This window comes from Acanthaster planci, linkage group LG11, assembly GCF_054643075.1.
Source record: "Acanthaster planci isolate LZ-2023a linkage group LG11, COTS_SCS, whole genome shotgun sequence".
Classification (NCBI taxonomy): Eukaryota; Metazoa; Echinodermata; class Asteroidea; order Valvatida; family Acanthasteridae; genus Acanthaster; species Acanthaster planci.
This window is the reverse complement of record NC_141787.1, coordinates 17,968,362-17,992,782: the sequence shown is the minus strand read 5'-3', so window position 1 is coordinate 17,992,782 and position 24,421 is coordinate 17,968,362. Positions and strand designations below refer to the sequence as shown.

The 24,421-nt window shown below is 40.9% G+C and overlaps 1 protein-coding gene and 1 long non-coding RNA gene across 5 annotated transcripts in view; one reads left to right on the top strand and one right to left on the bottom strand.

Moving 5' to 3' along the window:
- Positions 1 to 260: 260 nt before the first annotated feature.
- On the bottom strand, positions 261 to 24,318 carry LOC147797543 (uncharacterized). Of its 2 annotated transcripts, XM_087143611.1 has the most exons (19): positions 24,115 to 24,318; positions 23,590 to 23,661; positions 22,990 to 23,049; positions 22,225 to 22,293; positions 19,865 to 19,936; positions 19,158 to 19,229; positions 10,369 to 10,440; positions 10,143 to 10,235; positions 9,792 to 9,863; positions 9,097 to 9,168; positions 7,020 to 7,094; positions 6,253 to 6,396; positions 5,904 to 5,972; positions 5,656 to 5,730; positions 5,461 to 5,532; positions 5,061 to 5,117; positions 4,637 to 4,818; positions 2,340 to 4,214; positions 261 to 2,003 (listed from the first exon to the last, which is right to left on the bottom strand). In XM_087143611.1, the coding sequence occupies exons 1-19, from the start codon at positions 24,297 to 24,299 to the stop codon at positions 1,813 to 1,815; spliced, it is 3,579 nt and encodes a 1,192-aa protein (XP_086999737.1). In that variant the 5' UTR covers positions 24,300 to 24,318; the 3' UTR covers positions 261 to 1,812. The 2 variants fall into 2 exon arrangements, with proteins under 2 accessions (XP_086999737.1, XP_086999738.1); XM_087143612.1 differs by lacking the exon at positions 10,143 to 10,235.
- The window catches only part of LOC147797542 (uncharacterized), a 70,645-nt gene continuing 46,582 nt past the window's right edge, over positions 359 to 24,421 (top strand). For all 3 annotated transcript variants that reach the window (XR_015427239.1, XR_015427238.1, XR_015427237.1), the window contains exon 1: positions 359 to 478. This is a non-coding gene — a long non-coding RNA (uncharacterized LOC147797542). The remainder of the gene's footprint in view (positions 479 to 24,421) is intronic.

Here is a 24,421-nt window from a genome sequence, read left to right as displayed (position 1 = left end):
CCCGTCACGTGTCCCATTTGAGTCTCCAACGCCGATAAACGGGATGATGTCAGCGTAGGCGGAAATCGGCAAAGTCCATTCCCACCCGACATCGTACTTCGCTTCTTTTGCCCTGATACGGCTTTATTTATAGCAGCATTTATTTACAAACAGAATATGCAGACAGACCAATCAGTGAATTACGTTCTCTCCGGTACAGCTGAGCCTTCCTCCCATAGACTGAATTCATTCTTTGGCATTGTTCAACCACAGATGTAAACTGAATTCTTAATAGGTCTATATATTTCTATATATTAGTGGTTTACAACTTAAACTAACCGAAAGTTAATACCAATCGTTTCCAATTCTGCAGGCCAACAACGACGAAATACAAGCATGATACCACTTACCCCGTAATGCAAGTTGTCTGATCCCATAGACTGCAATCAGTGACTGAGTTATGAAATGTGCTGCCACAGGACCTTCGCTGGTATCACAGGTAAGCAACTATTATCTTAGATATGACTGTTCAGTTCACAATTACTGGTTCTGGAGTGAAGAGGTTCTTATACCCAGCAAGAAATGAGACCGAGGGGTACCCCCCAACATGTCCAATCCCTATACACATTCCAGACTATTGTTACTTAACACATCCCCCCAAGATGTCTGAAAGGAATTCCCCAGATTCCTGCGAGACAATGACCAACACAAAGCAGGGGGGGGTTCTCTCCGTTTCATACCTTGCTGCATATGGAGGTTCTAGCCTTGTGGTTCAGGAATATGCTCAGGAGCTAACAACTTATGACGTCAGAATCATGTTACTACACCTGTGAAGGAATTACCATCAATTTGTACAAATCTTTAACACTACATGTACATGAAAACTTAAAAACACATATGTTTAGTCACTCAAGCAGACATCTTCTAATTAATAACTAATTTACACGTGCATACGAAAACATAAAGTACAATTCGAATCGCTGCAATAACAGTCTTTCACACATCTATGCCACTTGAACACAACAAAATCACGAAACTATGTACACCACAACTTGACCACACCAAAATGTAGCATAATAAGACTTAATTAAGAAAAAAGAAGAGATTAAAAATCGTGAACTGGTATTCCCAACTTAACCACTTTTTGTCTCTTAAAGTAGGCTTCGTTAGTGTCCGAATTTTCCGCGAAAATTAGGCCGTTGCCCGTTCAGTCATAAAACCTTCATTAGATTCACCGGTAAGTAACGGAATAATGTTACCGTGTGCCTGTTCAGTCAAGCAAATCTATTCTGCTTCGAACTCAAATACATTGAAGTAATGTAGCCTATACATGTATTTTAAAAAATCACACAAGCAAATTGTAGGTAAAAACTTATTCACACTGTGTAAGCTAAAAATGTAAATCAAGTCGGTGTAACAGTAGGTTTTTAACACCACATCTATACCACTTGAACACTATTATGACCATCACTTGCCTCTAAACACCACAAACTTACCACATTATATCTACACCATAATCTGTCTAAGAATAGAGGCAGGTTCAGCAGGGCATGAGGAACAATAACGATGCGTAATAAGGACCTGATTACAAAAAAAATTTAAAAACCATTACTTTAAATCGCCAGCACGTCTGCTTTCTATCTCTTCACATAGGCTGCGGCCATGTCTAAATCTTACACCTATCTACTATAGGTCTTTGCCTGTTAGAAATACGTGAGTACGAGCTGACAATTGACACAGTCTTAACCCCGGACTCAGCCCGTTTTCGGACATGGTTTCTTACTGAATAAGGTGTGTATATGAGCTCGGGATGGTGGTACGTTGTCGTGTCCATTACTCCGGGCATTCTATCTGGACGTCTGTGGAGAAATCTTGCTCGGTGTCATCGAGGAAGCGGTACCTCTCTGATCGACGTTGTGAGGGTCGACGACAACAACTCTCGCATGCTGTAGCGATGCATCCTCCGTGGCGACAGCAGCATCCATGCCTCCATAAAGCCTTCGCTCCAGTCCAGAGTAAACTCGCTACAAGGAAAGCAAAGTGAGACCCAAAAAAAGTCCGAACAGGAGATACGAAACTAAACAGTGAACACTGCAGAAGAATTGTTGCTGCCTGCCGGGATATAAAACTGTGACACCGCAGACGACCAAGAGAGAGAGAGCACATTTTCTCTTGTTTGTGAGAAATTATTTCGTTCGCATAGTTTAAACAAGAGACACTGGGGTATTCAGTACATTAATTCTGATTTTTTAATGCTATACAGAGTCATTTTTTATCTCGACGAATTTTAAGCATTTTAAAGCATTGGGTTTACAAACAATCTCGTTACACAAAAAAGGTCATCGGGAAAAGATACTTACCCACGACAAACACAATAATGCTGAGGTTCAGACACACAAGAATGACAGACAGGATCTCCTTCCTCTCCTCGCCGGATTGGCTGTGTTCACTGGGCAACAGAAGCAGTGACGCCGCCAGCAGGTTTAGGAGAATGGTGCCCAGTGAGCACATCTGCAGGCGATGCTCTGCGGCATCCTTCATGGGCTTGACATAGGCGTGCAGGAGAAGAAATCCGACTGAAATGACGATGGTTGCAAACATGGTAAAGTGGTCGTCGGGGCCGTACAGCAGCACAAACAGCGTTTGGACGATTTTGCGAGCAAGTTCCAAGATCTCCCAGTACCAGAACTGCGGTTTATAGTTTTCACACAGGAAACTTTCCCAGGTGAATTCATCCTGGCTTGATGGTTCCAAATGCAGCAGCGGCTCATCGTCGTCAGTCTGGTCAGAAGCTTCATGACTTTCACCAACACGACCGGCATTTAAACTATGAGCCCCACCAGCAACATCAAGCAGAGGCCGATCCTCACTTTCCCGTCTCCCGCATTCATCTCTGGTAGACTGCTCAACGTCTTCTGATTCCAACAAGATGCCCGGTATGCCCTTTGCCCGTTTTCTATTGGTCCACCACAAGAGGAGAAGCAACACCAACGGAAAACCAACAACATAAGAAAGGGCGACGTCGGCGGCGTGGTTATAAGAAACATGCTGTTGTGTTCGGCAATCAATCGAGTAATCAGCCCGAAGTCTAGTGACGCTTACAGAGTCGTCATCGTTTACATAAAAGAGTTGACATCCAGAGGGTAACAGGGTAAGTATCACACTGGACAAGCTTGGATAGGAAACAAAAAGCAGAATGACCACAAACAAGTAACACCCCTGCTTAGTTTTGGCTACAAGACCTGTTCGTTTTTCAACAGGCATATTCCTTGTCTTCAAGTAACACATGGTTAAGCTGTAATAACAGCAGGCCGCGAACATAACGAGTGCCACAAAACTAGTGCCGACCAGTAACTCGATGTAGATTTCAGGATAGGTGAATCTTGGGAAATAACATCTGGGACTGATAATTAACCGCATTATATTCACCTCCAGCAGCCTAAAGAGAGAGCCGACACTTGTCAGTATCCTCGGCCATGAAATTTCTTCTAAAGCCGAGAATATCTCCCCCATGACCTGGTAAAACCCCAGTAAAATTTTCCCTCGAGCCAGCAGCACGCTGACAGGAGACCGGCCTTTCTTTCGGCCCTTGCGTATTTGCCAAGCGGTGACTATAACGATCAACGCAATGACAGTCAACAGTAGAAGGACCTCAAGGAGGAACCACCACCACTCAGGACATTTGAAGCAGTGGTCAAACCACGGGTAAAATGACGGACTGCACTGGGCGCAAAGCCACCCCGTGTAGCCTTCCGCACAGGTGACGTTAATACCACCCATCTCAGCGTTGACGCACGACTCACTACGAGGACATCGATGGACTTTAGGCAACACGCCTAGAAACCTCGTGGTCTCATTGTCGTATTCGTTGGTCTCTGTGAGCACATTTTGGACGAATTGTTGATAAGATTGATAGTTGTCAGCCCTGACCCAGTCCCAGGTCCACCAGAATCCAGGTAACAGATGTTTGTATTCACCTGAACAGTTGACTCCTTCGTTTGGGCAGAGTTGGCATTCACCGAACCGATCTGTACGGAAGAAGTTATCAAGACAAGGACAAGCACGAAAGCCAGCGTGGAGGCTTTTACTGGTACCCGTTGGACACACCGTACAGTTTGCAGGACTGATACCAGGATGGGCCTCTGGTGTAACGTAAGTCCCATTGTTGCATCTTTGGCAATTGATACCTTGAGAGGCGTTCGCTACTTGGCCGGTCTTGATTTGGTAAAATCCACCTGCATGTCAGGAAAACAAAATGTTGTAAAACTAGTTAATAGCAAATTCATTAGCAATCAAGAAATCGACAAACACACAAAAGAAATGTAAAACCTTTCGAAAACCTCAAAGCCAAAAGCCAAAACTAATTAAAAGAGATAAAATATCCACATGTAGTTTATGTCAATAGTTTCCAGACTGATTTAAAAGTTTTTGCTACAAGTGGTATGTGTTTTCATGTCAAATGATTATTTCTCCGAGAAAATGTTTGGTATGTTCAGTTATATCCCAAAGACCATATTTGACTTTTTTAAAGTAGTTGTCCCGCTTTTTCTCAATGTTACTTCCAGCATACGCTTCATGAGTATAGGAATTTACGTCACAGTTCTCTTAACGTTAGACTATTACCAAAGGTAATATCTTTTTCTGTGAGGCTTTATACCTGGAGGGCATGTTATGCAATAGCTGTTTGTCCACGAAGTTCCAAATGTGCCCTGGGGGCACGGTGTGCACTCCCAGTGTTCTTTCTGGTGACATCTACAGTTAAATCCCGACTGGCTAAAAATGTCTGCTAGATCCCTGGTCACGATTATCTGTTGGGCGAATCCGTTGCCAACTAATTCACTGCATGAGAATGACAGTTTGGAAGAATTAAAAGATGTCACTGATCTTGGGTCCTGTTTACTAGAGAGGGGCATCACAGTGGGTTTGTTCTGCAACTTTTGTAAACGAGGAAAGTCAAATTGATATGAGAAGAAATGTGTCTTGCAGGCTAAGGTGTAGGAAGCATGTCAGCAGTACACTGTTTGCTTAAGTTGTAGTTTCATAATTATTAACAGATATTTCACCCTCCCTTTATTACTCACATTTTGACATCATTTCTGTTCGTTACTGGCGCAAATTCTAAGATGTTCTCGATTGCTCTGAAAAAGAGGAGAATAAATGGTCTGTGATATATACTGTAACTGCAGCTGACACTGTTGTTAATTAAACAGATTGTGATTTTTAATGATTTTAATGATCATGATTTTTAATCATGACCTTTTGTTTTGTTCCAAAGACCCTTGGAATTTTTTTTATATTTTTGATATAGATTAGATTAGATAAGATTAAAAAGACAGATTATGGCGAAATATCAAGTTTCATCCGATTATCCTCCCGGTGTCTCAATATCACTGACATTTCTTCCAGCAGTTTTGTTGAAGGTGTACGGAGAAAGTTGATTTTTACACAGGACCCCACTTTCCACATAAAGTACAAACTTACACGTAACTATCTCTGCCTAGATCTTGCCAAACGGTATCTGGAATTCTCCTCAAGTTGTTGCCATATAAAGATCTAAGTTAAAGAAAGAAAAAAACGGAAAACTAGTTGACGGAAATATATCAGATACTTTTTTCCTGTCAGCCTGGAAGTGAAAGTAATTGATGCGAAGCACCAAGGATGGAGGGAGTTACTCACATGTAATCGAGAGTTTTGTTCCTGGTTGCAAATGACCGCTCCCCTAAGGACGACAGTTGGGACTGGAATAAGTATCTGCCAAAATGATCGAAACAGTTTTGAAAAGGCATTTCGAGAGTACTGTGGCAGTGCATGTGGTGTAATTCGGTAAACACAACGTGCAGTGTCCTTATTCGAGAACTTGGTTGATATTTATCCTACTATTCTTCTGAAAAGGTTTTTCTCTCTTCAAAATTGTTCATACTCACAGACACGTTAGTTTGGTATCGTAAAACAGCCAGTCCACTAGTTCAGTGATTGGATTGTCAAATAGCATTCTGAAAGGAAATACAAGAATATTCCTGATCATCACAGGTTTTAAAGCTGCAGTTTAAAAGTCGAAAATATAACAACGTCATCTGCAGAGAAAACAGAGGTACCTTGGCATCCTTTGTTTCCTGTGGGGTTTGGCATGGTTTGATTTGATTTTTGTGTGTTTTTGTTCTTGTGTTAGGGTTAGATTCAAATGGGTCGGCTCAGTTTGGTTTGATTTTGTTTTATTTTGTCTGGTATCTGGTTTGAAATTTCCAGCATATTGGAGAATCGCTAATTGCTCACAAAAATCGTAGCGATCGAAGTCCTCTAAACACCTCCTCCTGCAGGACACTGATTCTGTTTCGTTGTAAGTAGAGATTACGGAGGTCTGTCTGTGATCGGAAAAGTCCAGTGGGGATGAAAGTCAGCTGATTGGATGATATGTCCCTAAAATGACACAGAGATGATAGATGATACAAATTATTCGTGCTAAACCCCTTGCTGGCAAAGAAATGTTAATAAGTCATTTAGTGGTCAGTATGATAATTTTCACACGAAGCATGCTTCGTTTTCCAGGCTTTTTAAAGCGAATTAATCTCCATGTGGTCAGTTTTGGCCCTCTTAAGAGCACTCGATGGTGCCTTAGCAAATTAAGGTCAAAACTCGGTCAGTGATTTAGCAGCAATCATTTCCTGACAAACATCCCAATGACTGGGAAAACATTTGTCTTGTTAAATCAGTGTGGACTGTCGAATATGCACTAGTTGTAGACAAAGATCAGTGTTCACCAATGGTTCACAATTAACTGTTTGGTGACATACTGTCCAATTGCTGATGTGTGCTTCGCATCACACAAAATTTGTCCCTTCACAACAGTGACAACACGTTTTTGGTTAACCTAGCGAGGTTTTTCATTGAGTTCATCCATGCCCTCTATTAATGGTTGTTTCAGAAAACAACACGAATTCCATTTCCTTAACATATTAACATATCACACAAAATGTAAGGAAAAGCCCATGTACATTTCTCGTGAATAAAAAAAGAGAGTTTTTGAAGGTCGAAATACTTACAGTGTGATTATTGAAGTGTTTTGAAACGTATCCTCCGGGAGGCCTTCAGAAACGAGCCTGTTGTGAGCAAATTCACTGCAAAGTGCAAAAGACTTCAAAATTATCATGTGTCTTTGGTTTTAAGAGGAATCCAAATTTGAAATTATCGCCTTGCATGTGTGTAATTTTTTTTGGTTGAAAACAAAATTTGTTCTGAATGGTTTTAAATTCCTACATTGATGTCCTCTGTGAAATCCGCAAGAAAACCACAGGAAAAGGTAATAAGCTTGTACCCAAACGTTATTGTTATCTTATATTAACAAGCCACATGAAATAGCCTTAGGCTATACCCTCCTCTGCTGTCAATGCTTGTCTAGAATTGGGCCAGTCGTTTACTATAGCGAGTGTGAACTCGTTGCCAGACAGCGTGGCATTGTGTGGAGCGTACGCCATTCGCTCGTCCAATTAATCCCCATCCCACACGATGATGACGCGTACCCATGAAAATACCTGCTGTTGTTTCGACACATTCATTGAAAATTAATTATGGATTTGCCCTGCCTGACGTGTCCCACCCGAGTACGCTTGTGGTTTTTTTTCGCAACCCGTGGGGACATACACTGAGCATACAGTGTTAAAATACACGTCGGGCAGGGCAAATCCAAAATTAATTTACATCTCCCCGGCGCAAATCCCATGATTCAATGCATTCACGCACACACAAGGCTTCATTACGAGCGATACACAGTCGCTGATAAAACAGCAGCTCAGATCACCGTCTCTACTGCGCCGTCTGGTTCCCGGACCAAACAGATCCAGATTGTATTTGGCATCGGTCAGCGATTGGGAGTTTATCGCTTTAGTAAATGAATGGCCCATATCGAAACCAAAATTTCACGGACTTTTACGAATTGGAAATCTCCAAAAGTAATACATCAGAGTATTAATGGGGTGAGTGATCCATACACGTAAAAGGGGTTTCATAGAAGGCATTTTCGCAGTCAACACTTTCTGAATGGACCGCTGTGGGGCCTAGGGCCGTTTTCCAGTACTCAACTTCGGCTGCGTCTCAGGCTTCAACTGTTTTTTTAACTACCTGAATTTGAAGCTGTAAGCGTACCGATTAGTGTAATAGTGCCACAAAACAAATAAGATGCAAGAGAGCAAAAACTTACAGTAATTCAATTTGATTTAACGCCTCAGGCCCACAATCGGGGATTGGTTTCGGGGACGAAGCCTGAGACAGAGATGAAGTTGAGTATTGCGAAACGGCCTACGATACGGAGGGAGTCCAGTAGACTGGCCCCCTGTCTGGGGCCAGGCCTGGGCAAGCCAGGCAGCCGTTGATGTAATGTAAACAATCCTTGATGTCTGCCGTCTGGAAAATGTTTTTACACATTCCCATGGGATTAGCCAGACTCTGGCTGGAGTATATTCTTTCTGGCTAATGGGAAGCCCCTATGTTTACGGTGACTAAACCAGGCTGTTCAGCATGAACATCAGAGGTAGGATATCACAGGAGGTTTTTATAGTTGGCCGTAAAATTTTTTAAAGCAAGAAATTAGCAAAAAGGCGTTCCAAAATGGACGTGGGAGCCCTTTCTTGCAAAAAATTAACGTCCCCCTCGAGGTTTTGATTTCCTGAAAGCAGATCTAAGCCACATTTTTACTCCTAAATATATTTTGTTTCTCTCAGGGAGTGTCACAATAACAAAATAAACCCGAAAGCTACAGGTTCGGTCTTTTTCGTGAAAGAAATCTGTAGTATAGGGAGTCTGTGTGGTTTCTCTGTCGGTGGCATCTTGTGATAAGTAAGGTTATCGATTTCGATGAGTGAAAACAAGTGGAAGTCAAAGTTCAACGATTCGAGTTGGAATATTTACAACATCAAAATGAAAAGTACGGTACACTAGCAAATTACAAATTAATCGCTACACGTGTAACTAATGAAATGGTAACCAGTGAGACTTCTCCAAGAGCATATGCTTTCCAGATTTACTGATACATCATGTAGGATATTCAATCTGCTTTGACACTCATCATGCTGTTAAATGCGCAGTCTCGTTGATTAGATCCACGTAACAGTACAGAACACTTACATCATTGCAATTTCTGTCAAATTTTCAAACATGTTGCTCGGCAGAGAGGTGAGCTCGTTTCTGTCTAAGTATCTGGGAAATGAATAAAAAAATTCTATTTCGTGATTAGTCTTCAAACAATCTTTTTTTTAAATTCAAATTTCCTTACATTATATTCGGGTTCGGAAATGGACACAACAGTATTAATCTCCAATCTAATACGTACCGTGAATTTCTGTTCCATTAACAACGAACATTTTGAAACAAAACGACAAAGAAACCTGAGGAAATTTTCCCTGTCCGTAATCTGAGAATGTGAATAAAAAAAGATGACTAGCCGTGTTACAGACAGATAGCAGGAGTATTTTCTGACAGGAATACTATTTACATGTAGGCTGTACATTGGCAGAGGCCATTGTTTCCCTAAATGTAAACAGTGCCCTCTGTTTAAAACTTTTTGAGCAAAAAAAATCCTGCCACACCCAGCTTGTTGCTTGCACTGCCACATTCATCAGCTCATTCCAACATACCAGCCATTTCAGTGTACCGTATTTTAAACTAATTTTGGATTTTTTGGCCTGCCTGACGTGTATTATGCTCGGCCTTAGAGGGCACACACCGAGTATACAGTGTAATAATACACGTCGGGAAGGGCAAAAAGTCCAAAATTAATTATTTCAAGACATAGTCATAGATATCAAGACATAATCACGTACATGTTCCTGAAAGATTTCACTCCGTGAAATGCTCCTGGGGAGACACGCTGTAGCTTGTTTTCAGATAATCTCCTGCAGATGAAACACGTATGGAAATAATATACACGCATGTTGCAAGAAGCGGTACGAATGATTTGTGATATTACTGTTCAGCCCATTGGCTTCAGTGCCCGATCCCAACACTACGGCAATGTTCACTTGTGCTATCAACTTGATATAATGGCGCAAATAACGTGACATTTTACTTGGTTGAAGGACAACAAACATAACGTAGCTGTTAGTTTGGGGGAGGGATGATTGATATTACAATACATAATGCCATTAAACACCAGATTCAACTGCCTTACTTACAGAAAGTTAATGTATTTGTCGCGAGTGTCTTGCTTCGTCTGACTGAGAAACAGCCCGGGTGGAATTTCCTCCAACTTGCAGTTGGCTAGAGTTCTGCATCGCGAACAAAGATTATAAATCGTAACAAGACACGTGTCTATCGCTTCAACGAAAAACAACACAAACTTAACACTCGTTAAGAATGAAATGTTAACCTATACTATTTTGACATATGAACGATGCTTACATGACACAGAGTTTCCATACGCTCCCAAAGGTGTGTGGCCTTAAAACCTTCAAGTTATTAACGTCCATCCACCTAATTGAACAAAATGGAATATAAGACAACAAATCAGTGTTGTTATCGAAACCACCTCAAGACTAGACACAAGACCATGCACAAGTAACAGTGTGCACAGTGACAAAGGAATGCTTTAGTATAAGAATTAAAGGTTTTCATGGTGAAAGAAACTAGATTTATAGTAAAGATTGCGGTAACACCATGTATTTATCTCTTCTTTGAGTATGTGTGGTTCTGAGAAGAACCGGGGAATAACTCGACGTTTCGAACAGTGTACTCTGTCCGTCTTCAGGACACTAATGCTTTAGTGTCAGTTCATTTTTTAATAGCTTGTGACTTGAGCTCAGACTGGAAGTCTTGAGTTGGTATCGTGTGGTCTTGTAAATAAGATGTTTTAAAGTGGTCTTTATTCGGCACTACCAATTGAAGTACAGTTGCAAAGTTATTTCTCTACCCACAATAATCCGCAAATATTTCTGTTCTTGACCACTATCACTATCAAACATTAAAAAATAACGACCTTGACTGCTAAAAGGCTATTATACAGTAAACTTGTTGGCATTTGACACGGTCACGTATGTGTCCGATATTTCTTCGGCAGTATATCCGTAGAGGTATTACCATTATCTCTGGAGTTTTGCGATGTTACACAAACTTTACACTCATTAAGAATGAATTGTTAGCCTAAATATACCACCCCTGTCGGTAAACGAGGCTTTCACATCAAACTACCAATATTTGAAACGACACACTTTTAGTCAATTTTGTGATGTGACGCGTTAATTAATAGGCAATACTCAACGTCGCAACGCTTCAAAGTGAGCGTTTTCTCTAAATAATCATGTTTAATAAAGCAAACTTCAAGGCCATAAAATGTGGGTACGAAATTATGCAAACTGATCTTTGCCGGCAGGAAATAAATAAGAGAAAAGAAAACAAAGTAGCCAAGATTTGACCCACAGACATCTTCCTTGCTTAGCCCGTTCCTTTCTATTACCCACAACTTTTACGAGCCATTTTTACTGACTGGTATTTTTTCTTCAATATGATTTACCATAAACAACTGTACTGCCCGGTTGCATAATCTTGGTTACTTCTTTTAAATGCACACTTCCATGTACAGGGGCATTCGGTATACAAACCTCGTTTGTAAACAGCAGTATAAGTAGTGGGATTTGGTGAGAATCACCTTAGAATTAATGCCCACTGACGTAAGCTCTTTTCCTATTCGAAAGATAACATTGAGACTGTGGCCAATTCAAAACACAACATTTCTTGAACTCATCATCGTAGCTACGTAATTCTATTACCAACTTCAGTATGGAAAGTTGGGCCAATAAACTGTCCACTTTTAGTACGAAATTTTTTTTCGTGTGTATTTTATTATAACAAATACGTAATGCTGAACTTGCAAGTTAGTAAATTGCAGTCCTCTTGTGTTGTCTGGTCCAAGTTCTTCGAGTGTGTTGTGATCCAACGTCCTGAAATTTCAGATGGGTAAAATTTGCTTCCAATTAGTGTTTGTAAAATCGTTAAGGTGCTGTCCTTTTTTTTTCTTTTTTTTTCAGCGCATCACATGCAGAATCTCTCGCAGACTGTCCACCAAATTTAAATCAACAATATTTTGAACAGGAAAAAAGTCAGTGTATACTCAACGCGATGTTGTGCGGTGGACCAGTGACAGAAATGAGATCACAGTTCGTTTGAACACAATATGTTAATAGCATCGCTGCGGCATCACATTATCTTCTAATATTGTTTGCCATGATTTGGGCGTTGCGAATAAGCCTTTGCGAGTTACATTTGAATGAACTCTGGTACACTGAGTTCTTTATATTCACGTGAACATAAGCAGTGAATTCTCCATGCTAAAGAAACTGTTTTGCCATATCTCGTTATACCCAACAAGAAATGAGACTGAGGGGTACCCCCCCCAACTTGTCCAATCCCTATACACATTCCAGACTATTGTTACTTAACACATCCCCCAAGATGTCTGAAAGGAATTCCCCAGATTCCTGCGAAACAATGACCAACACAAAGTCTCTTTTTAGTCTGCGACAGGGGTAGCCAATTGTCCTTAAAATTGTGAAATACGTCCGCATCTCGGTAACTTACGATTTTGTTTCCTTGCAGACTCACGTTTATTTCCGAAAGCAGGTTTCGCGCCACGTTGTTATACACGGTACGGTTGTCGTCCGAGGCGCTGTCTAGGTCCAGTTTAAAGGCCAGTTTGGCGGTGCCGGATACAATGACGTCGTCCGTGCCTAGGGCCGGGAATTTTACGTTTAACGTGTGACCCGCGGCTATGGTACTCGGGTTATGTGTAATTGTGACTTCTTTTCTCTCGCCTTTGATCGCGCGAGGAACTTTAAGCCTGCGACTCGGGTTTAGGTTTTGGTGTATTGTTGTGACATATTACTTTTAATATAAAGTAGTTTCATTATACTATTTTTATTTACGATTCTTATTTTTATTTTATTGAAATATTTTAAAAAGAAAAGAAAACGCGATTAACGTTAACCCCCCTGCAAAAACAGGTTTTTGTATTTTTCACTTTGGATCTCTAAAACCATATCACCGATGTGACCTATGTCTGCACGCATGTCACCCAGCATCTCCTCGATATTACTTAGGTCTGCTTGAATTTCCGACAATTGATCTTTAACTTGATCTTTATTTTCGCTATTAATTTAATTTAACCTTATTTTAAAAATGGCTGGTGCTTTAATGATGGTGGGAGGAGCGATAGTAAACGCCTTGGCATTCACGGGCTCAAATTTTTTATTAAGCAGTTTATCAAAAATTAAAGTCGACAAAGAACGAAAGCGTCACGACCTCGCGTTGGAGCAATTGGCGCAAGCGAAGGAATCCTGGGAACAAAACCGCGTACACATGCTAGACTTTTTAAATTAACGCATGCGACAAGAACGCGCGAGTCAGCAGACATTTGTAAACCTAAATTATCCGATTTATACGAGCCTTCTGAAGATCAAAAGATTCGCGAGTTTGTTTGGATTATATCCGGGACGGCCTTGGTCGGTTTCTTAGCGTATCGATTTGCATAACTTTATTTTAAAATGGAGGAAACTTTAAAAAACTATTTTACAGCCCACAGGATTACTGGCCGGGGGAAAGCGCGGTCGATCATGTACACGAAAAGACCGGTGCGAACAAATCAGTTATCAGAAACTGGCTAAAAAAGCAGGCCCTTTGGCAAATATATTTCCCAAAACCAAATTACGTACCCAGACCTACAATGTTGCAATCAGAATCGGTCGAACCTAATTACGCGCATCAAATGGACGTTTTGTTTTTACCCTGGGACCACGTTAAAAGAAAAACGTTTAAGTACGCTTTGACCGTGGTAGACGTGGGTTCCCGGTATAAGAAGCCGATCCGATGACCAGTAAAACCGCCGGGCAAGTGAGTGAAGCAATAAAGACAATTTACGAGCGATCACCTCTGACCTGGCCTAAATTCGTAATGGTATACTCGGGATCTGAATTCAAAGGCGAGTTTAAAAAGTTAATGGTAAAACACGGGGTAGAAATTCAAGTGGGTGTGCCGGGTGTTCACAGATCTCAAGGGATCGTGGAAAAGTTTAACAGCACTTTAGCCGAGCGTTTATTCGGCCATCAATACGCTCAATACGTTGAATGGGTAGAACGTTTGCCCCAAGTCGTGAAATCGTTAAAAGAGGAAAAAACGCGTTTAATCGATGCCGTTCCTGCAGAAGCTATAAAATTAGCGAGCGTAGCGAGCCAAACACCGAGTGCACCTGTAAGAGAATATAAGTTAAACGGTAAGATCTCTACCCGCAGAGAACTTCCTCCAGACGCGGTCGTTAGGTATTTATATTACCCGGGTGAGCAAGAGGGTGGTACCATTAGAAGGGCGACAGATCCGGTCTGGTCCGTGGACGTTTACCAAATTGAAAAGCGCACCAGTCAATTTAAACGGGTGAATGGTAAGCGGATAAAAACGGGTCCAACTTTATACTATCTATTAAACGGGCCATATAAGAGTTTCGTCAAAGAGGAACTTCAGGTCGTACCCGAAGACACGGAATTACCGCCTGATTAGCTTAGGTTCGCTTCGCTTCGCTCACTCGATTCGCTTATGCCCGTAAGCTAACGTATCGATTCCATTCGGCAATATATAGCGCTTTGTGTCCAACGGCGAGAGACTCAGTTTGTTTTGCGACAGAGTAAACATCCGATGTTTATCTGATTTCAATAGCTGCTGTTTATTGAAATGAGAAACCTGGTCAAATTGGCAGCTTTTGTACATCTCATGGGTTAGGGTCTTTTGAGTTACTACTTTTGTTACCCCTTTCGCCTTCTTTAAATTTTGATCGACCGTCAAAATTGAATACATTTTTGGTCTAATGCAAACGGCTTCTAAAATTGTTTTGCCACCAAATTCGTCTTTCATTTTGCCTATGACTTTTTTATTTTTGGTGCTGTAAAGTTGATGATCGGGCGGGTAATTACTAAAGTCAAACAAATTGCGCTTTTCGTTTAGGTAGCCGTTTAAATCGTGTGAGCTTCGCTCGATCTGAACTAATGGAGAATCAGTGTCCGTGTAAAGTAAATTTACTTTGTCACCAAAATTTACTTTTAGCTCGTTGTAGTAGAAATCGTACATCAACGTTTTTGATATACCGAGCACGCTTACGCCACAATATATTGGCTTATTTAATTTTGTTTTGGTTCGGTACATCTCCACAAACGAAAGCTCGTAGTCCTCAAATGGTACCGTCGATTTGTAATTTGGTTTATAAGTTAATTTTCTGTATTTGTCAGCGTCTTGTACATCCCTCAATAAATGACCGTCAATTCGATATCTGACATTTTCCATCGTCTTGCCAAAGACCTAGTTGTTCACCAGTTTGACAAAGTCTTTCTCAAAATCAGACTTGGCCAATTTGCGCAATTTTGTGTTTTTGTCAATATAGCTTTTCATCCACGGCTTTTGACGAAATTTCAATACTCGGTGAACTTCTTTGATCCACAACCCTAGTTTGAGATATTTTTGCAATGTACGATAGTGAACCACGTATTTTTCTTTGGTGTTTAGAGTAGACACGAGTTTGTCTACCGAGGTCACTTCGCTCACTTCGCCATTACCAATTAAATTTTGTTGATAGCTTGAAAGCCATTCGTTTGGTACCGACATATTTTCGGGTGCAAGTGAAAAGTCATTATGTTTGTCATGGTGACGTTCCGGGTGATCCATAGTAATCTCAAACCGTAGTCGTCAGTTAGTCGCAACTCTTGGATGTAATAGTAAGTAAATTTTTCTAAGTCTGTTTCCCAGGTAAATTCCCCTACAGGCAGATATTTGCTCATCGCCCAGCCGTATAAATTATTTGCGTCTAGGTACATGATCTGTGACTCTGGCTTATTTGGGTCATAATCAGGTAGTTCTGGATTATTGGCCTTTGCATATCGTTTGGCTCCTACAGAAGAAACCCCACCTCTTTTTGCCCTTTCAAAGAACAAGTGCTTATCAATGTCTGTCAGTAGGTCCAATTGTATACCGGAATGCTTTAACAATGCATCCCACGACAGACCCAGTGATGTGTAATAGTTGGCTGGGTCAAGGCCGTAGTTCTTCTTGCAGACTTTACGGAAGTTCTCCAAAACAGCCGCTAGCAATAACACGTCCGTTTCTACGTATAGGTCATGGTAGTCGCCTAGGTTTTTACAGCCAAAGGTTTGCCATACTTTTTCCTTGCGGGTATGTTCTTGTTCGGTCACGGTGGACTGCTTCAGAGAGCTATAGAAAGCGTCTATAGGCGGGAGTTTTGTTTCTTGAAATCGATCAAAGGAATCGATATGCTCATAGGGGTAAATTCCTTTTTCCAACAATAAATTTGTGTTATTTGGAAACCTTTCACATAATAAGTTAAAATCATCGGGTGAACAATTTTTAACCAACCGATCTAGCGAAGCCGCCATGAAATGAAATGAGTCTAAAAACCTGAGTTGGCCAAAAGAAAACGAAATTTAATTTTCAGTATTTTTAGCGATCAACTTGATTGATTTTCCGTAAAATTTGTGGGCGCCTTGCATGATTAAATGTGCGTCGTATTTTTCTAAATTATGTAAAATCACCGAAATGGTTGTTTGATTGACCACTATTCTTAACTTGAGATTACACCTGGCATGCGCTGGGCCTCGGTACTTCCCCGTCACGTGACAATGATCTCTGACCTTTCTAAAATTATTGATGGGCTTTTTGCAATCTAAACATACCCATTCTCTGAACCCGGCTTCATTTTTATGACAGAAATCAATTTTGTCAGCTTTTGTTTTTGGTTCATTTGGAATATCACACTGGCAATGAGATTCTTCTATTTTCTTGTCTATCAACTTTTCGCAGATCCAACAGCTTTACATTTTTCTTAGATTTTTTGTAACTCGGGTGACCAGATCAACTTCGCTTTATTTTTAAACGTTTCGTTGATCTTGGATGCTTCCTTAGAAAGTGACCGTACAAAATTAACAGCCGCGTCATCACCCCTGTACGTTTGATTTGAAGTACAAATCCCGTCGCATCTGACGACCACGTATGAGTAGCCACAAGGCTTGTGAATCTGTGTGAGAGTGTTTGTATCTGTCGGCGGTAGTTTTTCTAAAACAGACTCAAAATCGGCGTAAATGACAAAAGGCGCGTCTTGTTTATTTTTGTAATTTTTAAACTTGAGTATATTTTCGCATTTGACCGGCAACTCGACCGTACATGTGGGAACGTTTAATCCTTGACAATCTTCTTTGTGTCTGGTTAACTTTTCTTCCGTTTGGAAATGCGACATGCAATTGAAACACCAGTGTTTTTGGCCGTTGTGATGATCGATATCACTCGTCAACCGAGAAAAGTTTTTAATCCAACAGTAGTGATTTTCTTCATCTCGGGTAAAATAAAGTAAATTGATTGGTTCTTCTGGACGCTTGCTTTTTAAAAAAATGTAAAGACCGTCTTTTTAGTGTAACCAAACACATTGATTGCCAGGTTATTTTGCGATTCGATACGTGAGATTTGTGAAATCGGTGTTGGAAAGCTTGTGTTTGTAAAATTTAAACCATCTGACGCCTTCGGCATGTAAGTTGAAGGCCGCTCGTCATGTATTTTATATTTTGGATTAACTTCAATTTGGGTTTTGACGTCGTCTGAATATAACTTTAAAGCTGCCTGCAACGCCCATCGGATACATTCCTGATCTTTATTTGGACGTTTATGATTGCTTTTTTGTCTCCCAATTCTTTAGGCAACGGAATGTAAGAAGAACCCGCTGGATTATATTTAACCACGTTGATGTAGAAAGCGACAACTTTGTCAAAGATCCAACCCGAGCCTTTTTGTGTATGAGCCTCCACCTCTTTTATTTGTTTTTCCCTCTGTTCAGTGAGTGCGTTTTTAACGTCGGCTTTATTTGCTACTGCATCGTTGTCGCTTGGAAAGGGAAATATGCCAAATTCGGTTTTTTCCAATCTAAATTGAACTTTTAGAGCCGTTTGCAATTTGTACGAACCAATTTCTTTTAGTTCTTCCAAAGCTTTTTCTCGATGAAAGTTTTGTAAAAATCGAAAACGTTTATCAAATCGTATTCAAAGAAACGGGGTATCAATTCCCAATTGCGAAAATTACCCTGAAAGCGCCTGACGTTTCTAATGTCGACTTCCGCAATTTCCTCGGGCTGAGTGTAAGCTTTAATCGCTTCAACAAAGTCCTGTTTGACGTATCTGTTTTTGTTTGCAAAAGGAATATTATATTTTTGAACCGTTTTCAACAGCTGCCGATATGACTGACACGGGAGGTACCTAAATTGTTTTTGATCTGCCCGTATGGCTTCAATAAGCTCGGGTTTAGTGTGAGATTTACGGGTTTTGGTTGTTTTTGGTGCCGGTAATGGGATATTATACCGCTTGACAAAATCTTCTAAAAACGCCTTCTTAAATCGATTAAAGGTCGATAGTAGAGGTCGGTGTTGTGGGTTGCTCATGTCTCTATTTATATGTAGGTCTCTAAAAATTTTATCATTTTTTCTATCGACTTGACTTGACATGTTTTTTTATATATTGTTATTTTTATATATAGGTCATTTATTTAAGGCGGTTGTAAACAGCGCATTTTGCTTTGAACAGAGCTACGCTTTAAGTAGAGGTCACGAGTTCAGGTCGGGCAAGTCTCAACTTGTAGCAAGGGGAAGTCCCTTTTTTGTTTGTGAGTTATTGCTGGTGCGATCGGTACTGGTCACGAGTTGTTTACAGGAAAAATGCGCCGGGGTCAAAAGTTCAAGGTGAGTGGAAATCCCCGGCGCGTGTGGTTGAAAGAGATTTTGGCTCAGAAGGTGTATATTCACCCGGTATTTTGGGGGCCGGATTTTGGGGTTGATGAGGTACCCAGGGAAAATTGTTAAAATCTGGAATTCCAGATTTTTAGGGGATTCCCCCGATTTTTTGAGTCGATGTACTACCCAGGGGTTTTTGCTGAAAACAGTGAAAAAGGGGGTGTGGGCCAGAACTCTCCATTTCCCCCTACTAGAACAGCGCATTGCACGCGGCGGGGTTTGGTATGAATCGTGCAATACAGTTATCTATCACTCTGTTTGTTGCCCAAGGATTGACAAATCAGAATTGAGAATTCAAGTATGGTTGAAGATAAGTAACCTTTATAAACACAGATTCTTATGTCACATACAAAATTTTCAGTGAGTGCTGACTTACAAATTATAAATATTTCTTGGTCCTTCTAACGCCTCAGGCTGCATTTCCGATATCTTATTATGCCCCAAGTCTCTGTCAATTGTAAAAGGAGAAAGGGAACAAAAGAAATACGCTGAATTTATCAGGGGTAAGCTCATCCTGAGATAATTTATCGAGAGTTGAAAACACTTTAATTACAAGTGCAAAATTGCCCAATCCCCAATAAACAGAGAAGGGGGGTGATTATAACCAAAATTCATGCGCGTCCTCGGTCTAGGTCGCTCATAGCGACTCTGTATAAGGCTCATGGAGGCTCTTTAGTGTATGGAAACATACCATCGATTATGATACTCTGCCAGGTGGACGACATACATGAACAGTTAAGAGCACCTGACAATCGGACTGCTGATAACCTCAAGTATTCAAATTTTATCAGTTGAGGAATTACAACCAGCAGTGATTGAAATAATGACTGAGATAATATCGTGGTTGGTAAACCTTAGACTTAATGACAAGTTGGGGTGTGTTTGCTTTCCGTGAATTAAGGCCGAAATTAGCACGGCCCCATAAGTAAAATGACTGGCTTAGTTTCGACTGATGTAACTTGATGGACCTATAAACTGCAGGGCACAGCTCAATGTTGCGCTGCCTTTGAACACCACCGTGTTGCAAAGTTCAAGACCACACCATAACACGACATCTTGGATTAACTTTTTGTGCATACTTACAAATGAATCAGGTCAGTGCTCTTTTTGAAGGTGCCTGTCTCTAGGACTTCCAGGTTGTTCTCCCTTAAATTACTGTGAATGAAATTTGCGTAATATCGTTGAGATATTCTGCATTGGAAGAGGAATTTTGGACAGAAACGTAAAAGCCTACAGTGGTGCAATTCCGCGGAGGTACGGTGTAAGGTTTCAATTGCCGGGACTGCTCCAGTCCGTGTCCAATCTTGTATATGTTCATTCCCAATTCGAACGACCCCAGCCAGAGCCGCATTATCCAATAGGCATAGGAGGTACTCACCAAACCGAGGCGATATTTCTCCAACGAAGATCGAATTATAAACTGGCTACACTGTTTGACTTGTTAAATTTCACCAACAGTTGTGTACCCCACGTATATTTGAACCACTTACCAGTGGGGTAACTACGGGGGCAGGTTCCCCCTGCGAATGCCCGTGCCCACTGGGTGCCCCCCTTAATTAAAACCCATGAACAACCTCTGCTGCAGCTCACTGTCTTTTGATGCCCCCGTGAAAAAGTGTTTGTACCTTAGGGCCCCCTCGGAAATAGTAGCCCTAGTTATGCAAGTGCTGGTCACTTCGTTTGTGCGCATGCACACTGAATCACACTAAAAGCCAAACGCCAGAAAAATGGCTGTTGACTCAGGCAGGTTGACCCTAAAAGTAAAGAATCAACATCGATTACGCTTACTGTTTCCGCCTCATTTCCACACAGAATTTAAACACTCAAAGTCCCTGGGTTTCCAGGGGAGCGGAGAGATCGTTAAACATCGTGGAAAGGGTATAAATACATTATTTTATGGGTAAATTGGGCAAATGGTTTTGTTACCCTCGGGCGGTAAAATAATGGCGGACTTATAGCAGTGTGCTCAGACAAGTCTGGTTTGTATATACATGTATATATAAATATATGTGTATCGACGTTCATGGTACCGAGACCAAAACTATGAGTAGGATCTACGGTGGAGTAATTATGTGGGGTTATGTAGTTTAGATCATTTAATTGGAGGAAGTTACTGGTTGCGCATAAGTGTACATGTACAGGCACGGGGCAAATTGTGACATGTAAATTAATGAGACGGGCACATGTACTTGAGGATTAAGTGACATGTAAATCCCTTGCTTATTGGAGATGATTATTGCTTTAATTTTGAAATTGTTGGAATGAATGGACTTCAATTATATTAGATTCTATCTCGAAGGTACAAAGTAATTAGAGAGTAATCTTCCCAGTACTTGAGGGATATTGATTTATCATCTTTATTCCAATGTACATGTAGTTTTAGGATTGGATAATGACAATAGGGTCAACTCTTTGTTATTTCCATCAGGAGGAAGTCCACAGTGTGAATTTAATTTTCTTGGCCATTAATCAATTTGGAAGGATGAGTAGATAAACTGTTTTTCCAGACATTTCCCATTTCATCATTTTAGGGTCAAACTGTGCCATTTCAATACATTCAGATTATACATGTACAACTCCTGCCATTCACCTAGAAGGTACAATTAAGTTAAGTTGTGTTTCTTTTTCTTTAAATTCCTGTTTGCCGTCGCCGCTGTTGGCCTGTCTACTGCTGAAATGTAAATAGCAATAACACCAGCAGAGATCCGAGCCCAGGGTGTTCTGGGGTGCCTGTTCATGCGCACCCCCCACCATATAGCGCCCCTCCCACACAATGAAAAACGAAGAAGAAAAGGTTTGTTTCTTAGAATAAATAAAATTTTGTTCAAAAGAGGTATTAGTCTTTCATGTTGCATCATGGTTATTCGAAGGTAAAACTGACAAAATTGTGAAAATTAGATAATTTAGGTGAAACGCGTAGCTTTTATATAATTATGGCTTGTCTTAAAATTTAAACACACTACACCTTCATTTTTTTTTCAGGGGGCCTTTCTTACACAGAACCTTAGATATCTGCACCATTTGAAAGATTCAGGATAATTTATTCACACACGAAGTCCTAAAGAGGAAATAGCAGTGCAAATCCCGTACAAGTGTCATGACCGATATGCTTCGTCTGCTCTGAATAATTTTTCAGACTGACAACCATAATGTCACTATTGCGCAGGCGCGAATACACAACTAAATCATGGTGCACGCACAGTCTATGGGGACAAAACATACGTTACCCAAAGACGACTTAGCTGATGACGTGCTTTTGCAAAAATTGGGGGATGGATTTTGCGAAACACGTTGGCTCCAAAATAGCGCCTTGAAACAGCCAGAAATATGCATGTCTCGATATCTTAAGCGTGTTTCTCCGAATTTCCGCTTGCTTAAAAGCTTCAAACTACAGCTTCCTTATTGACTTTGATAAATCGGTTTTAGCCGAACACCGCACTTACACTGATTGGAGGTGGATTCCATTTTTCACGATGGGCTTAATGTCTTGTAGTCGATTCCCTTCCGCATGACTGTAAAACACGAAAACGTTTAGATTGCTTCTTAATTAGACTCCTTAATTAATGCTCACACTTAAAAGCACACCATTCTCCCTCATCCCATCAACCAAAACTGTTATTCTTAGTGCTCTGTATAAAGACTTTTACAATTGTGATTTTTCCTGTGCGCAGGAGTAAAAAATGATTATCAACACGATTCAATGTGATTTTCTGAAGAAAAAAATGAACAAAGCCAGAAAAGCTGAGAGAATATGATCAAAATTGCACCCATGTACAATTTCAGTGGGCCCTGCCGCTAAGGCCATTTGTGCGCATGCTTGCATAATCATGAATTTATAGTGAAAGGTCTACTGAGATATATCCTCAGATCTCCGTTTTCAGTGAGAACAACGCAGATCTCTATGCGGGTAAAACCGCTTTTACAGGCAACAACAACATAGGGCTCTGCGTGGGTTATTCCATTTTGTCAAGCAGGGAAAACGGTTGACTGGAGGGACCGTGACCTAACTTTGGCTCATATTAAATTGGCATGTGTTTCAAACAGATGAACGTATAAACCCTTCGATGAAATGTTATTACTTTTCAAAACCAAAACCAAACCCCAAACCAAAACCAAAGCCCAACCCCAACCCAACCCAACCCAACCCAACCCAACCCAACCCGACCCAACCCAAACCCAAACTTATAACCATATTACATTTTACTTACATAAGTCTCACGGACTCCGGCAATCCAAAGGGTTTCTCGATCAAGTTGTTGGTTAAGTTTCTAAGTGGGAAAATAAAGCGAAACGACGGATCCCTTGTCACTGCAACCAACTGTGCTATTGGGAATGAGGGACAGTGTGAATGTGGAACTATAACCTTTCCAGAGTGGGAAAAGGACACATTTAACAAAAGGGGACGTGAAACGTAAAAGATTGGGCACTTTTTTGAAACAGCAAACCAAAATCAAACAAATTATAAATTCCTTTCAACATCTTATAGTAAGGAAATACGCGATCAAAGAGTCTGGTGCTGGTTGAATACAGGCGATTCACAATAGTGCCCCTCCAAGAGTATGCAATGCGTTGGCCAATCACAACACGCGAAATCTGTCGACCCTTTCCACACGCGCATTTGGTCGACAGATTTCGCACGTCGTGATTGACCAACGCGTTAAAACCTCCTGGATGCGTACGATTGTGAATCGCTCGTATTGAAATTATGATTTCGGTTTTCATCCGTTGTACATTACTCAGATGGCCTCCCGCATTAGTTCCCTTATAACAATAAGTACTAGGCCCACAAAATCAAATTCGAAACTTACATTTTGATCAGGGACTTGAATTCCAGCAAACTATCATAAGGTATCTCATGCAAGAAATTGTCTCCCAGTTCGCTGTTTAAAGAGAAGTAAGAACTTTAATGCGAAGTAAAAAAAAAGTTAGGAATCTGAGTGTCCGAACACCTGTTTGTGACTTGCCAACTACGAGCACACAAGTCTTTGAACACCGATTCCTACAATTCGTGATGTACTTCCTCTTTGAATCTCGTGATTTCAGACTTGGTTCACCAAACATTAATTTATGTGTAGACCTCTTTTTTTCACTATTTGTGCATTCAGATAAATTTTTTTTCTTCAAAACGCACCTTTTCTTGCCATATTTGGTATTTAAGAAGGAGGTATACTTTCATTTTGCAATCAGTTGTGCATGTACTATTATTTTTGCCACTTTGATAATTGAGCGATATATTTTTGACATTTTATTCCTCTTGCTTTTAACGCCAACCTTTTCTTTGCCGATCCCTGGTAGGCCTATTAACTGCCACTGTCAAGTGAAAAGATACTTACAGCGACACAGTGTCATTGGGGATGCCCGAGGGTAGTTCTCTGAGGCCTTTGCCCGTACATATGACGGTGTGCAGATGCTCGATACACTCGCACACACCACAGGCGTCCCCCGTTGAGTTCATCGCGACCACCGAGGCCGCGAAGGTGAAAAGTAGTACCAGACAGACCATGATCGACGTATCCATAATATGTCCTCCGTCTGCGTTAATGCTGCTAACTAAAAAGCGAGGCGTTTTTTATACGGCGTGCAGGTGGCATGATGCGATCACAAATTTACTGCAGGCATCGTGTTTAGAAGGGTATTCCC